General features: G+C 39.4%; 1 protein-coding gene and 1 non-coding gene across 2 annotated transcripts; one reads left to right on the top strand and one right to left on the bottom strand.

Moving 5' to 3' along the window:
* Window positions 1–6,458: 6,458 nt before the first annotated feature.
* Window positions 6,459–6,565, top strand: LOC126670900 (small nucleolar RNA R71). The gene has a single exon (XR_007638889.1). It is a non-coding gene; the product is annotated as a small nucleolar RNA R71 (small nucleolar RNA).
* A 2,739-nt stretch (window positions 6,566–9,304) lies between these two features.
* On the bottom strand, window positions 9,305–9,874 carry LOC126668393 (uncharacterized). The gene has a single exon (XM_050361598.1). It carries the CDS (start codon window positions 9,872–9,874, stop codon window positions 9,305–9,307), a length of 570 nt encoding a protein of 189 aa, XP_050217555.1.
* Between the last annotated feature and the right edge of the window lie 6,556 nt (window positions 9,875–16,430).

Here is a 16,430-nt window from a genome sequence, read left to right as displayed (position 1 = left end):
AACTTCCCTCAATCGCTTCAAAAGACGATACGCCGTGTTGACTTGGTATGCTTCTATCTCCGGATGCAAAATAGCATTCAAAGCTAAAAGATCACTCTTGGCCACCTTCGTATATTCACCACGCCCGCCAAACGAGTGCCCAAACCACTTCACAAACACCACAATAGCGATGTCTTTGATTTCATTAATTTTGGACCCCCTTGTCCGATAATCATCACGATCCGTTAATTCCCTCCATATCTCCACTTGATCAAAATTTTGATCCCAATCTATCAACCCCGTTCCCCTCATTACAAACATTTCCACCAAATCTTCAACACTAAGTGTGTGACTAGTGTTGTTGATGCGGAAAGAAATAGATGAAGGAGAACCGCTAACCGGTTTGAGAGTAGAGAAGAATTCACGAGTAAGTTCATCGTAAGAGTGATGACTAACCTTTGCCAATGCCGATAACCCCAAAATATCCAAATAACGCTCCACCTCATCCTTGATGCCAAGGCTCTCCATATCATCAAAATCGATTTGGAATGGAATTACCATTTCCCTTTCTTTGATACTCAAATATAAATCACCTTCCTCCTCCGTATGGATTTGGAAAGGTGCGTTATAGCGAGTAGTCAATATCGCCGAGGTGTTAACCCGAGATGAGGATGGAGCGGTTGATTTAGTACGTACCCTTCCCACGGCCGGTAAGGGTGGATTCGCCGCTTCTTGATTTCTCGTGCTTGAACGACGGATTGGTTGATTTTCGGCATTCTTGCTTCGCACCATGATTGCGGAATGAGAGTATTTCTAATAAATTTGGAGAATAAGAAAAGAAGAATATTAGAAGAAGAATATGTGTGAAATAAAAAGTAGAAAAATGCAAGGTATTTATAGGAAAAATAAATCAAATCTCAAGATTTCCCTCCACTAATTTCAAACTCTCCATTTAATAACTTGAAATTGATTTAACGGTTTAGATCGAAGCCATGTAATCAATCCAAGTGAAATTGAAACACTAATGAATGGTTCGGATTTGCCAAATCATCAATCCAAGTGAAAAATTCAAATTTTTACAAAGCACAAATCTCAAAGAAACACAAGTTTCAAAAGAAACACAAATCTCAAAAGAAACACAAGTCCCAAGAAATCTACTACACTTTAATTCAAAATTCAAAATTCAAATTTTTCAAAATTTTTGATGTTTCCCGAACGGGAATAATTTAATCCCGAACGGGATTAGGCTTAATTCTTGTCCCGTTCGAAACAAGGCAAAATTTTCCTTGTTCCCGAACGGAACTATGGTGTCCCGAACGGGACAAAGGCAAATTTTGCCTAGTCCCGAACGGAATTACCCTTTCCCGTTCGGAAAAGTTAGAAGCCGAGGGCTCTTTCTCGAACGGGAATAGTGTGTCCCGTACGGGACAAAGGCAAAATTTGCCTAGTCCCGAACGGGATTAGTCTTTCACGTTCGAAAAAATTGAGGGCTGAGGGCTGCTTCCCGAACGGGAATAGCCTTTCCCGAACGGGACAAAGGCAAAATTTGCCTTTTTTCGAACGGGAAAGGTTTTTCACGAACGAAAACCTCCTGAAATTTTGTATATACCTGCATAAACACACAAAAACACACCCCGGAATTAAACGGAAATAAATAAACAAATTAAAAATTAAATACGCATAAAAGGAAAAATAAAATAAATAAAACAAAACACGTAACCTCTCGAGATTGCCTCTCGAGTGCGCTTTATTTTTGGTCAAAAGCTAGACCGTGGCCCGGAATTTATGTAGGAGTGGTGAACGTGATTTGTTCCACTACTTGATCCGTCAAAGGTCCAAGATACGGCTTGCACCGTTGTCCATTTACTTTGAAGATTTCACCACTAGAGTTCTCCAATTCCAAAGCTCCATGACTTGCCACCGTTCGAATCTTGAAAGGACCGCTCCAACGGGATTTTAATTTCCCGGGAAATAATTTGAGGCGTGAGTTGTAGAGTAAGACAAAAGAGCCCTCCACAAACGTTTTGGGCACGATATGAGCGTCATGCCATCGTTTCGTCTTTTCTTTGTAAAGCTTGGCGTTTTCATAGGCATTTAACCGAAATTCGTCCAACTCATTGAGTTGAAGCATACGTTTCTCCCCCGCCGCTTTAAGGTCAAAATTGAGCTTTTTAATGGCCCAATACGCTCTATGTTCAAGTTCCACCGGAAGATGGCATGCTTTCCCAAAAACAATACGATATGGAGACATTCCGAGGGGCGTTTTAAAAGCCGTACGATATGCCCATAATGCATCATCTAATTTCAGTGACCAATCTTTCCTTGTGTTATTAACCGTTTTCTCTAGAATTCTCTTTAGCTCATGGTTAGAAACTTCAACTTGCCCGCTTGTTTGAGGATGGTACGGAGTAGCGACCCGATGATAGACTTTATATTTCCGCATCAAGGCATCGAATTGCCTATTGCAAAAGTGAGATCCACCGTCGCTTATTATTGCTCTAGGAGTCCCGTATCGATTCATCAAACGTTTGAGAAAATCCAACACTACTTTGGCATCGTTAGTGGGTAATGCTTCCGCCTCTACCCATTTTGAAACGTAATCTACGCACACCAATATGTATTGCTTTCCAAACGACATAGGAAAAGGACCCATGAAGTCTATTCCCCACACATCGAAAAGTTCCACCTCTTGGATGTTGGTAAGCGGCATTTCATCTCTCTTAGATATGTTCCCCACTCTTTGGCATCGATCGCAATGACTAACAAAGTCTTTTGCATCACGAAATAGCGTAGGCCAAAAGAATCCGCACTCTAGCACACGAGCGGCGGTCCTTGATGTACCATAGTGGCCCGCATAGTCCGAGGAATGGCATTGACTAAGTATAGGCATCATCTCTTGTAGTGGTACACATCTCCTCAAAATCCCATCTCCACACACCTTGAAGAGGTACGGTTCCTCCCATAGAAACCGTTTAGTATCGCTCAAGAACTTCTTCCTTTGGTGGTAAGTCAAATCCGGTGGCATTATTTCGGAAGATAGATAGTTTGCGATATCCGCATACCATGGCGTTTCCACTTCCGAAAGTACCATCAACATCTCATCCGGAAACGTTTCATTAATCTCTACGCCACTTATAATCGGTTCCGGAATCTCTAACCTTGACAAGTGGTCGGCGACGACGTTCTCCGTCCCTTTCTTGTCGCGAATTTCGATGTCAAACTCTTGCATAAGAAGCACCCATCGGATTAGTCTCGGTTTAGCATCTTGCTTTGCAAAAAGGTATCGAAGGGCCGCATGGTCCGTATAGATGATAACCTTAGAGCAAAGTAAGTACGACCGAAATTTATCCAATGCGAACACCACCGCAAGCATCTCTTTTTCGGTGGTGGTGTAATTGAGTTGAGCACCCGCCAATGTTCGGCTCGCATAGTATATCACGTGAAGCTTTTTCTCCCTCCGTTGCCCCAATACGCACCCGAGTGCTATATCACTTGCATCACACATGAGTTCGAAAGGAAGAGTCCAATCGGGTGATGAAATAATTGGGGCCGAGATAAGGGCTTCTTTCAACCTAGCAAAAGCATCAAGGCAATCATTAGTAAATTCATAAGGCATATCTTTAACAAGTAAATTAGTTAAAGGACGAGCAATGGAAGAGAAATTTTTGATGAATCGTCGATAAAACCCGGCGTGCCCTAAGAAGGCACGAACTCCCTTGACGGTAGTTGGTGGTGGTAATTTCTCGATGATTTCCGTTTTTGCTCTATCTACTTCAATGCCGTCCTTGGAGATTTTATGTCCCAAGACAATTCCCTCTTCTACCATGAAATGGCACTTCTCCCAATTCAAGACTAGATTGGTCTCCTCACACCGGGCCAACACTCGTTCAAGATTATTTAAGCACATCTCAAAAGAGTCCCCGAATACCGAAAAATCATCCATGAAGACCTCCATAATATCTTCAATCATATCGGCGAAGATGGAAGTCATACATCGTTGAAATGTTGCCGGTGCATTACAAAGACCAAATGGCATTCTCCGATAAGCAAAAGTTCCATAAGGACATGTGAAAGTTGTTTTCTCTTGGTCATCCGGGAAGATAAGAATTTGATTGTACCCGGAATATCCATCGAGAAAACAATAATAAGCGTGGCCCGCTACCCGCTCCAACATTTGATCGATAAATGGTAACGGAAAATGGTCCTTCCTCGTCTCCGTATTCAACTTGCGGTAGTCAATACAAACACGCCATCCCGTTACCGTCCTAGTGGAAATTTGCTCACCCTTCTCGTTCTCAATCACCGTCATCCCCCCTTTCTTTGGAACGCATTGGATGGGACTAACCCACGCACTATCGGATATGGGGTATATAATTCCGGCGTCGAGAAGTTTTACTATCTCCTTGTGCACGACCTCCTTCATATTTGGATTCAAACGCCGTTGTCTTTGAGCCGATGCTCTTGACTCATTTTCTAGGTGGATCTTGTGCATGACCACCGAGGGACTAATTCCTCGGATGTCCGAAATTTGCCAACCGATCGCCAATATATGTTGCTTCACCACTTTGACAACTCTCGCTTCTTGTGTTTCCGACAAGTTGTTTGAGATGATGATGGGAAGAGTCATGTTGTCGCCCAAAAACGCATACCGTAAGTGAGATGGTAACGTTTTAAGCTCAACCTTTGGTGGAGAGATAGAAGAAGGTGGTGTCACGCTCTCTCTTCTAATCAAATTTTCGGCTTTCGGCTCATCTTCTTTGGAATATTCTTCCCCGGAAGTTGCTTGTGTCTCCTCGGAATGGAATATGACTTTTGAAACCGGGAAAAGTTCTTCCACGAATTCATCAATCATATCCAATTTCATGCATTCCACCTCTTCAAAAGTGTTGCGCATAATCCTTTTCATATCAAACTCTACTTTGTCATCATCGATACGCAAAGTGAGTCGTCCGGCGTGCACATCTATCAATGCCCTCCCCGTGTTCATGAAAGGACGCCCAAGAATCATAGGGCATGTTTTATCCGCCGCATAGTCAAGTACGACAAAATCCACCGGAAAGATGAATTTGTCTACTTTGACTAGAACATCTTCTACCACTCCGTATGGCTTTTTTAGGGAGTGGTCCGCCAATTGAAGCATCATTGATGTTTGCTTCAAAGTTTGATCACCAAAAATATCCCTGAAAAGAAATAAAGGCATTAGATTGATACTTGCCCCTAAATCACATAGACAATTAATTGAATTTAAATCGCCTATTTTGCATGGAATTGTAAAACTCCCTGGGTCCTTAAGCTTGGTGGGCAAGTCACTAAGGATGAGTGAGCTACAATTTTCCGTTAGGGAAATTGTGCCTTTGTCGTCCCAACTCCTTTTCTTCGTTATGATTTCTTTGAGGAACTTCGCGTATTGAGGCATCTCACGCAAAGCATCCGCAAAGCTTATATTGATTTGGAGTTTCTTGAAAATTTCCAGAAATTTATGGAATTTTTGGTTATCCGGTGTCTTCTTCAATCGTCCCGGGAAGGGGACCTTTGGCACAAATGGAGGAGGAGGTGGCGGTTTTACATATGGAAGTTCGGTTACTTCCTCCTCATTTGTTCCCGTTGTTAGATCGATCGCTTTCTCTTTACTTGCATGTGGATCATCAAGTTCTTTCCCGCTTCGGAGTTCAATGGCTTTTACTTGCTCCCTTGGATTTGACTCCGTTGTAGACGGTAAACCCCCTTGAGCTCTATTTTGAAGCGAGATGGCAAGTTGAGAAATTTGAGTCTCGAGATGGTGATTGACGGAGGCTTGGTTCTTAAAACCGGTTCTAACTTCCTCAATAAGCTTGTCAATCTTGCTCCCCTCATCCGTATTCCGATTTTGAAAACCGGGTGGGGGTTGTGGTCGGTAGTTGTTGAAGTTGCCTTGGTTTTGTGGACCACGGTTTCCTCCTTGAAAATTTGCTCCTCCCATATTTGGGTTAGCATTGGCTTGACCCGCATTTTCCCTCCACGAAAAATTAGGATGATTCCTCCACCCCGGATTATAGGTGTTGGAATATGGGTCATTGCCTTGCCTTTGCCCATTGACATAGTTGACTTGCTCATTTGAGTTTTGATGTAGGACGGGGCAATCCATTCCCGAATGATCGTGCCCATCACAAGTCTCGCAACCCATTTGAACTACCGCAAGTTGAGCATTCCTTTGATTTGCTTGTTGTTTGTACATCTCGAGTTGTGCTAGAAGTGTCGCATTCTTCGCTTTCATTGCTTCAAATTCTTGGGTTTGCTCGAGGGTCATGATACCCTTTTGAGGTGGTTGCCTCAACCGCTCGGTTGACCAAGAACAACTATTTGTAGCGAGTTCCTCTAGCAAGTTATTGGCCTCGTCATAAGTTTTCTTCATAAGTGATCCTCCCGATGCCGCATCAATCGTTGCCCGTGTAGCCTCATTGGTACCATTGTAGAAAATAGAGACAAGATGCTCCCTTCCTAGATGATGATGCGGACAATTTCTTTGAAGCTCTTTGAAGCGTTCCCAAGCTTGGTATAGAGATTCACCATGTAATTGGAGAAAATCTATAATTTCCTTGGTCATCCTTGCGGTCTTACCCATAGAGAAATACTTATTGAGAAAAGCTTGTGCCAATTGCTTCCATGTTGTGATTGAGGTGCTTGGAAGTGATTGAATCCAATTTCTCGCCTTATCCCTCAAAGAGAAAGGAAAAAAGACGAAGCTTGATTTGATCCTCCGTCACATTATGGATTTTGAATGTGTTGCATACCTCCGTGAATTTTGAAAGATGGGCGTTTGGATCCTCGCGTTCCAACCCATAAAATTGACAACGACTCTCAAGTAGTTGAATCGTTCCCGGCTTGATTTCAAAATTGTTAGCGAGTATAGGAGGTGCAAAGCATCCATAGTTGGCGTTGTCTACGTTGGGTAAGAAGAATTCACCCAAGGTACGTCTTGCGGGAAGAGGGGCGACCCTCTCGTTTGGCCTATTAAGAGCTAGGCCATCATGTAGTGGTGGTGGAACAATCCCCTCGTGATTCAACGGAGGGTTACGGTCGTCCTCCATTGTTTTGGATTTCCGCGCTGTTTTTCGGATACTTCTTTCGAAGGATGTTAAATCTGACTGAAACGGTTCTAGCGGTTTTCTGGCACGTCGTGTATTAGGCATACACTAACCAAAACTCCTGCGCAAACAAAAACAAGAAAACCAACGTAAAATCCAAGAATCACAAAGTATAAAAATAACTAAATTTAAATAGAACTAACTCAATCTAAGAATAAGATACTTTTAATTAATTTAATTGCAATTGCTCCCCGGCAACGGCGCCAAAAACTTGTTGGCAAATAATCGCAAGTGTACGATATCGCTCAAGTAATATAACTTGGAAGACCAAGTATCGATCCCACAGAGACAATGGACTTAATCACTAATTTCAAATATTCTTTAATCGGCTAGCAAGAAAAATCAATAGGGTTTTGTAATTTAATTAAACTAATATAAACTGAAAACAAATAATAAAATATGATTTAAAACAATAAGATTAAAAAGCTCAAGGATTGATAATCCCGAATAAATAAGTAAAATTATGGAATAGGATTTTTTAGTGATTTTATCGTGAATCGAGCTATTCTAAAGCACCGAATCCCGCCCTCTCAAGCCTCAAAGATCCGAATAAAATCACAACCTAATTAACTAACCAATTATTAACTCGCTCTCACGATATTAAAACTGAATTAAATAATCAAATTATAATTATGAAGCAAACTCAATGACTACCTAAATTCCAACCCGCTCTCACGGCGTTTTTCTCTAAGTTCTTAATTATCTATGTCTATTTAATTAACAATCTCTCAATTAGTTAACTAAACACAAACTCATGAACTAAGTAGCTAATTTAATCCAAGCAATAAGATTAATAATTAAGACACGAATTAATACTAATCCATCCAATCCAAATAATTACCAATTTATAAGTTCATATCAACCCTCGAACAAGGGTTTTAGTTACTCATAATAAAACTGAAACAAAACAAGAAGGATGATGAAGAAGAAAGCATAATTAAACAATAAATACCGGAGTTGTCAATTTCGGAAAGAATCGTCTTGATTAAGCTTGAAATCTTCAACAATCGTCTTGCAGAAACTAATTATAAACTACTTATAAACTGCTGGAAAAAACTAAACTAAAAGCTATTTAATAAAAACTAAACTATAACTACTCTAATCTAATGTCTAATCTATATGTTAAATTGAGGCTAATACAAGGTCTTTATATAGTAGGAGGAGTTCCGGAGTCTTCTAATTCGTATTGCAAATCAATTTGTAATAGGAGTTGTAATTGTGAGTTGAGGAAGAATTTCAGTCCAAATCAAATCCTGAAGCATGCGTGTTTTACTCTTGTCTCGTTCGGGAAGCCCTTGGTTCCGTTCGAGACACAGCCAATTTTCACATGGTCTCGAACGGGAACCTAGGTTACGTTCGAAAAACTTGTAACCGAGAGCAAAGCTCTCGTTCGGGACACTCTTTCCCGTTCGAGACACAATTTCAGCTGCGAAACTACTAACTTAAAAACTTCATAACTCGATGTAGAAAACTCCAAATGAGTCGGTTCTTGAACCGCTGGAAAGCTTAGGATGTCTACTTTATTTCTTATGAAGAACATAAAGTCATTTGAAGTCATTATCTGCTCCAAAATTGCCAATGAATGCGCCGGGGTCAGATTTTCATGTGTGCAAATGTGCTTTCTTCATTCCCAAGCTTCACGACCTCGATCTAATCCACGATTTATACTCTTTATTGCTCAAAATGCTCCATAATCACTAAATAATCCTTGAAACACTAACACACACCATAAAGCATAAAAATACTAAATAATGTATGCATAATACGATAAAAGTGATTAAATACGCTTAGAAACGACTCGGAATATAGGAGTAATTTTACTCCTATCATATCTCTGGGATTACTTCTCTTTCAATTGCGAACACCGTGGCCGACCCTCTTCTGTTTCTTTTCTTTTTCTGATTATTGTTGTAGGGCTCTCCTCCTTCTATCACGTTTACTACGCCTGCGACCTCTTTCTGCTTCTTGTTTTGTTCCTCTTTTTCTGTTGACTCCCCTTTTCTTTTGTCTCCGGGTCTGTCGTTGACAAACTTCTTCAAGAGTCCAGACTGGATTAGCTGCTCTATTTCTCTTTTAAGGTCCCAACATCTGTCCGTGTCGTGGCCATAGCCCTCATGGAAGCGACAGTATTTGCTCTTGTCTCTCTGGATGTCCGGGTCCATCTTCCGGGGTGTGTTGAACATTTCTCGGTTCTGTTTCATCTAGCTGAGTATGTATACTGGGGCTTTATTCAACGGGGTGAAATCGTAGGGTCTATGCCCTGCGCCATATCGCTGAGTCTGTGGCCGTTCTTCCTCCTTCTTCCCTCGATATCTGGAACTATCCTGCTTGGTGTGCTCATGTTGTTTCGTGAGGGTTCTTCGGGCTTCGTCTAGTTCCACATATTTATGAGCGATCAGCATTAAGTCTTGAAAGGTGGTCGGCTTTTTCATCAGGATCTTGTCACGGAGTTCTTCAAACTTTGTTCCCATTTTCATTGCTTCGATGGCTGTGTCATGTTTCAGGTTTTCGATTTGCACTGCTTCCTTGTTGAATCTTTCTACGAAATTTTTGAGGGTCTCCTTCTCTCCTTGCTTGCACTTCCTTAAGTCGCTGGAACTCTTCTGCATGGGGATATTTGTTCTGAACCTTGCTTTGAACGCTGATGCTAAGTCGGAGAAGGAACTTATTGACCCTGCCTTAAGACATGAGTACCATTTTTGCGCCGATGCTTTTAACGTCACAGGGAACACTCTACAGAGCATGGGATCAGTCACATCTTGTAGCATCATGATCGTCTTGAACTTTGAGATGTGGCTTTTTGGATCTCCTGTTCCATCAAAAGGCTCAAAAGTTGGTAATTTAAACCTTGAAGGGAACCTTACCGACTGTATCTCTGAGTTGAGTGGGGAATCTTCGTCCTCTCACTCCTCCTCTGCTCCCTTGCCTTCTTTCTGATATTTCTTCATGGCGTTTTTAATATTCTCGTCAATGTTGCTCCTTTCGTCTGCTCCTCTCCTCTTGTTGGATGAATGGCTTTCTGCGTCCTTGTTGTGCTTCCCTGGCATCTTGGTTCCTTTTGATTTGTCGTCTTCAATTACATGAATTCGACCGCTATTCCGCACCGCTGCTTCTGCGACCTTCTCCTGGGCTGTCTTATCTCCCAGGAGCGGGACTGCTCCTGGTCCCTTGTCTAGCCCCTCCTTCTCCTTTTATAGTATGGGCTCTGATTGTCCTCTTCTCGGTGCATTTCCTCTTTCTTTTGCCTTAGTGACTGGGGGATCCTTTCCACGTCTGGTCCCTACGTCAACTCCCTGGTTTTGCTTTTCTGCGAATTTCTCTTGATCTCTTGCCAGTCCTATCAGGTGGTCCTGGAAGTCATTGATGCTTTTCATTACTGCCTCATGATAGAGGGGTGGCATAGGCACCCCCTGGGGTACATATGTGGGTATCTGCGCCGTTGACGTCACTGTTCCTTCTGTGTCTAGGGACGGGAAGGGAATAGGCTGGACGGGTCGCGGATACCCTGGTTGGTTAGGTTAATTCCACGGATAACAACCTGGATACCATCCTCCTACCTGTTGCTAATAGGTCATAGGTGGCTGATATTGTGGAGTATAATATCCCCACGGTGAGGTTGTGTTCCTCAGTGGGTGTATGCCCTGAACGTTTCTCATCATGGGTGGTGGTGTGATGTCGTACGCGACTCCCGTGGTTGCTGGTATGGTTCCACTGGATATCGGAACGTTAATTTTGATTCCTCCTTCGGGCATCAGGGATGGGATGATCGGACCACCGCTTGCTGGTAAGCCTGCTGTTGTCACGACCACCCCCGGCGGTGGTGGTTCTTCTCTTCCCTCCATTCCGTCTTCAAAACCAAGATTAAAACTTATATTAGAAACAAATGTCGTTCCCACAGACGGCGCCAAATGATGGTTTTGATGATCGTCGTTGTCACTATTGTCGCTGAGCTCCCACCTGCTAAGATCAACAGGTTAGAAGGATTCGAGCCGGTGTTGGCTCGAACACCCTCCGATGCCTAAGTCAGTCTCTGATGAGGTCTCAGTGAAAGTAATGATGAGAAGTGAATATGAAAGTTACCTGGCTTAGGCTTCGTCTATATATATATTGCATAGTCTTTGTATCATAATAGTATTGTTTCTCTATTAGTCTCAGTTATCTCTTTGAGATTCGTCTCTATCCCTGATCTTAAGGGATTTCGGTGTTATCTTGATATCTTCAGCTGTTATAGCTGCGTACTGGGTCAGGGACCTGAATAGATCAGTCTCTGGGTCCATATTTAGGGTCGTTGTAGTGAGTCTTGTCCCTTGTTCTGGTCCTTTATCCATCAATAAAGTTTATACATTTAATAATGTGACACTAAATTTTATGAAACAAATTAGCAAAAAAATATAATTATCTAGATCATATCCTAATATATTAACAAATTTAAATATTTAAATATTTAAATATTAAAAAATCGTCTCAACCGAAAAATAAAAGCTTAAAGACCGATGTAAGAAATTAATTACATATATTTTTTATTCATAAATATTTAAATTTATCACTTTTTATTCTTTTTCTTTATAAGAAAACTTAGTCAATAAAAGTCATCTAGCTATCCTAATTGATAACAATTTAATAAACTTAAATTTTAAATTTTTACAAAAAAATATTAGTGTACAATGATCCAGAATTAACAAGTGTTGAGTATTTTTTTTAGTTTAAAATCACGAATGTGACCACTTTTATTTTTGACCTACTAAAGTTCTCAAACGCATAATTATTAACATTAATTCAGGCCTGTTAATATTCAAACTTTTTATATAATAGCATTCAGACCTATTAATATTCAAACTTGATAATAGCATTCAGACCTGTTAATATTCACTCTTGATAATAACATTTCAGACCTACTAATAACACATGATTTTATCACAATTAAACCTACTCGTGTTCAAATACATAAACCTCCAAATTAAAAATACCAAATCCATAATCAACAATACAATTTCAGCTCCACGTCTTAAAAACTGCATCTCCAAGTCTTCAAAACAGCATATCCAGAATTAGACATTTAGAAACAGCTATGCAATTATACAGCAGCCACCCACCTTATCTGCAATTTGGAAAACAGATTGGTTCAGGAAGAAAAGTAATGCCCTGAAACCAAATGAATGACATAAACCAACTAATAACATTTTAATGCATGACAGCAGACAGATATGAAATAATCAAAATAATTTGTTTGTTACTAACCTTAATTCTCCGATGTATGTGGAGGTAAAGGATCATGTGCTCCCAAGGTGCCGAAACAAGCCTTCCATCAGCGATGTGACCTTCGTTGTTCTCGTTTAATCTCTTAGATAGATGTTTCAATATTAGTCAACCTCGACTTTGTTTCATTTAACAAAGAAAGTACATCCTCTTCAAAATATCCCCTTCGCTTCGGCTTTCTTGGTCGCCTCACTTCCTCCTCTCTCGGTTGATCTAAACCGACATCATCCCTTACCACCTCATCTTGAGCATTCTCGGTTTCGAGTTCTCTACATACATTTTCCTCATCTTCATCACGGTCATCTTCAATTTCTTATTTTCTTCCCTTTCCTCTTCTCGGCTGGCCAGTTTTAATTAAATAACAATTCGGTCCTTTACATTCATTAATTCTCCATCCAGATCAAGAATGTCGGCTTTACGGAGCATAGTTTCATTAAGCTACGCATCCCCCAAACATTCGATCTTCTGCAAATTATCCTCATCAATATCACTATGAAGCAAGGATATACAAGTTACTAAATGACCATTTCCAAGTGCAACTTTAGATGATGTGGCCATGGTCATCATGCTTTTAAAAAGTAAGTGTATGAAATCAACACTTTTTGCCGAATGTCGCACTAAATAGTCAAGTACTAGTAAATCATCCTTCGTTACTCTATTCGACTCTTTTTTACCACATATAGGATGACAACGGAATTTATGAAATATAAGATATGATGGTTCAATTATGAGTCCATTAGAAGCTTGTTGTAAATCAACCGAGTCTTCACCGGTCAATTGCTTCCATACTCTATTAACATCAAAATTTGAAGGACAACCTCTAATGCCACCTTTAGGCAACTTCAATTTCTGATTCATAAAATCATACCCTAAACTATAATCAAGCCTTTTTATCCTAAAAGAAATTTCTTTTTCATTCTTAGAGGAATAATTCAAAGTGGTATAAAATTCTCTAGTTAACTCTCTATAAACTTGATACTTACCATGTGCAAGAAAATTTAAACTCATTCTACCAACTATTTCATCCATTTTTAATTTCAAACCCAACCTAGTCAACAAAGCATAATCAAAATATCTAGGTATAACAATAGGCTTGCGTGAAATGGTTTCGTAACGAATACCTTCTTCGTCGGAGAAAATCGGAAATGGACAATCATAATTTGAGGACAAATCTTCTCTTCTAACAAATTTCGGAGGCATGGTTGAACTTGAAGCTTTCCCTTTTGAACCAACTCTTTTAGCTCGTCCCTTTGTTGATACCGTGATTTTGGTTGATGATATGATAAGATTATGATGGAAATTTGATGAATTTAGAGGCTAGGGTTCGGGTTGTGGAAAGAGGAAGATTAGAGGATTTCTTTTCCCTCGTTTTGATTCTAGGTTCTAAAGAAAAGTGGGAGGTTTATTGTTTAATTACAGTAATTTTCATAATAACTCGAGGTTGGGCTACATACTCGACGAAAACAAAGCCTGACATCGAGTTTGACATAACTGGACAAGCACAAACTCGATGTTAGGCATAAACTCGTCCAATATTAACCCATCATCGAGTTTATGCAGAACTGAACAAGAACAACTCGAGGTCAGGGTTAAAGCTCGTCGAGTATTTAGCCACACCTCGAAAATTTGCTTGTCCAGTTTTGTATATGCACAATTAACCCTAATCAAAATAAAAAAAAATTAATGTTTTTAATTATTAAAATTATACCAAATCAATTAAAATCTCAAAAGTTTATATTATCGATTTAAAAAAACTTCCTTGAAAAATACCTCTATTGAAAACATTATTTTATTTTCAACACCTTTTAAATTTGTTATTCCTATTTTATCCCTATCTAAGGTATATATGTCTTAATGTGTTTCTAGTGCACCATATAATTTACCTCCTTTTCTTTTCATGTAGCGGGAAATGGGTATTTCATAATTTTACAATTGATTTCCTTCCTAATTAAAACTCTTTCTTTCCTTCCTAATCAACCTTGTTTTTCTTATGACCTAAATCCATGGTGACTACACGCGGTGCCACTGATAATTACGACAACATCAAAATCGCAGATATGGGTAAGAAGGCCGTTGCAAAAAAAGCTTCAAAAAAGAAAAAGGTGGTATCAACCGTAGAAGCTTCAGTTCCTCCATCTCCTATAAATTTGAATAAGAAGAGACATGCAGATGATTTACCTCTAATATCAAAGAAATACAAAGGCATTTCCAGAACTGAATCCAAGAAATCTGCTCCTAAGGTATGATTTCATTATTTTATAATTTGAACATTAAGAACCTACTGTTTCATTTTTGTTTGATGTCTTAGAATAATAAATTGATTCTGTTATATGATTGTTTGAAATTCTGTTTTAGTATGAGTGTTTGGAATTCTGTTTATGTAAAATTCTGGTTAGGTTGGTTGGTAGTTTTGAAGGTACAGTTCTGAAATTAATTTTTTAGGGTTCACAAAGTCAGTTTTTGAAGGTTAATTCCACCATTCTATTGGGTTTGACAATGAAATTTTAGGTTTTGATTTGGTTATTTTTTGGCATTGTTTTGAGAGGAATGTTAGAAGTTGGATTTACAAAGTTGGCAATGTTTCTTGTATGCTATTTGATAAGAACTTAATGTGTATGGTTGTGCTTTTGAATAACTTATTTTCTATTTAAGTTTGAACACCAAAACATAAAAAGAGTTGAATTTTGTTTGGGTGAGATTTTTGATATCTAACAATTTTCACTCTAATTTCCGTACAGCTATGGCAGTTTAAAGTAAATCGAGAAGATCGTGTTCACTCGAAGATGGATACGCGCATGTCATACGATGTCATTTCTGATATCAAATCGACTGTTACTCCAGGTGAATTGGAAAAGTTTAGACACTCTTGCTTTAGCTACTTCCTTGATATTCCTAAGATCAAAGTGTAAAATTCGATCATACATTGTTTATTATTGAGGGAGGTTGAGCAGCTAAACAAGTCTGAGTTGTGGTTTGAGGTTGGCGGTCATAGGCTGAAATTCGGAATCGACGAATTTGCTTTGGTCTCGGGTTTAATCTATCAAGGTGACAGCAGTAAGTATGCCTATACAAAAGTTGAAAATGGCATTTTGGATAAGTACTTCAGCGAGTTGCAATCTGTTTCTAAACAGACCCTTCAAGACTTTTTTAAAGTTAGGCAATTTTTGCATAATTTCTTGCTTGCTTCACCGAAGACTGCTCGTATCCCTTTGAAGGACTTTGACGTAGTTGATTCGGCTGATTTGAATGACTATCCATGGGGTATTGACGTATTCAAGTACACGTTTGATTCTTTGTCGAAAAGAGCTGTTCTTAGTTCGGGATCTCTTATTATTGAAGACAACATTTACTAGTATCGCCTTCAAGGTTTCCCATATGCACTGGTATGTTGGTTCTACGAGTGTTGTCCGGCGGTGGATAATACCTTTGCTCAGCTAGTGAACAAAGCTGCTATCCCGCGGATTCTAAGGTGGCAAGCATTCGTTCCTGCAATATACATTGATGTTGACAAGGATTTATTTGTTGAGATTGCATCCGATGAGGTTCATATGTGTTAAATTTTTAATTTTTCAAATTTAATTTATCATTTGCTCTGTTTTCATATATGGTTTTTATTTGTTATGTGTAGATGATTTTCCGATCGATTGTTCCAACCCCGGCAGAGAGGAATGCCCTTCGTCTAGGTGACTTATTCAAAAACATTAAGGGAAACAAGAAGAGTTATTTCCAGCATTTGATATATTGAAGGACGGTGAATCAACGTCGAACACTTCGAATTTAACTATTATGGAAGAGAAGCTGGAAATTTTGATGGCTGGTCAAAAGACGATGAAGGATGATATAATGGATTTGAAACGTTTATTCACTTCCAAATGTTCCGAACTTTTGACAGTTGTCAATTCATTAAATGAAAGGCTAACTCTTATTGGTGATTTTAAAACTGTAATTTGTTTTGATTTATGTATTTCGTACTTTTATCACTTATAGTTAAGTTAAATATAATGTATGTTATTTCATATTATGTTATTGTAACTTGATATGAACCTAATATGAACTCCATATCTGTATCAG

This window comes from Mercurialis annua, linkage group LG2, assembly GCF_937616625.2.
Source record: "Mercurialis annua linkage group LG2, ddMerAnnu1.2, whole genome shotgun sequence".
NCBI lineage: Eukaryota > Viridiplantae > Streptophyta > Magnoliopsida > Malpighiales > Euphorbiaceae > Mercurialis > Mercurialis annua.
The sequence above is the reverse complement of the archived record's forward strand: the minus strand, read 5'-3'. Positions and strand labels throughout refer to the sequence as shown.

Excerpts from the sequence above, each read along its gene's own strand:
- LOC126668393 (XM_050361598.1), bottom strand. The coding sequence starts at position 9,874 with ATGATGCTACAAGATGTGACTGATCCCATGCTCTGTAGAGTGTTCCCT.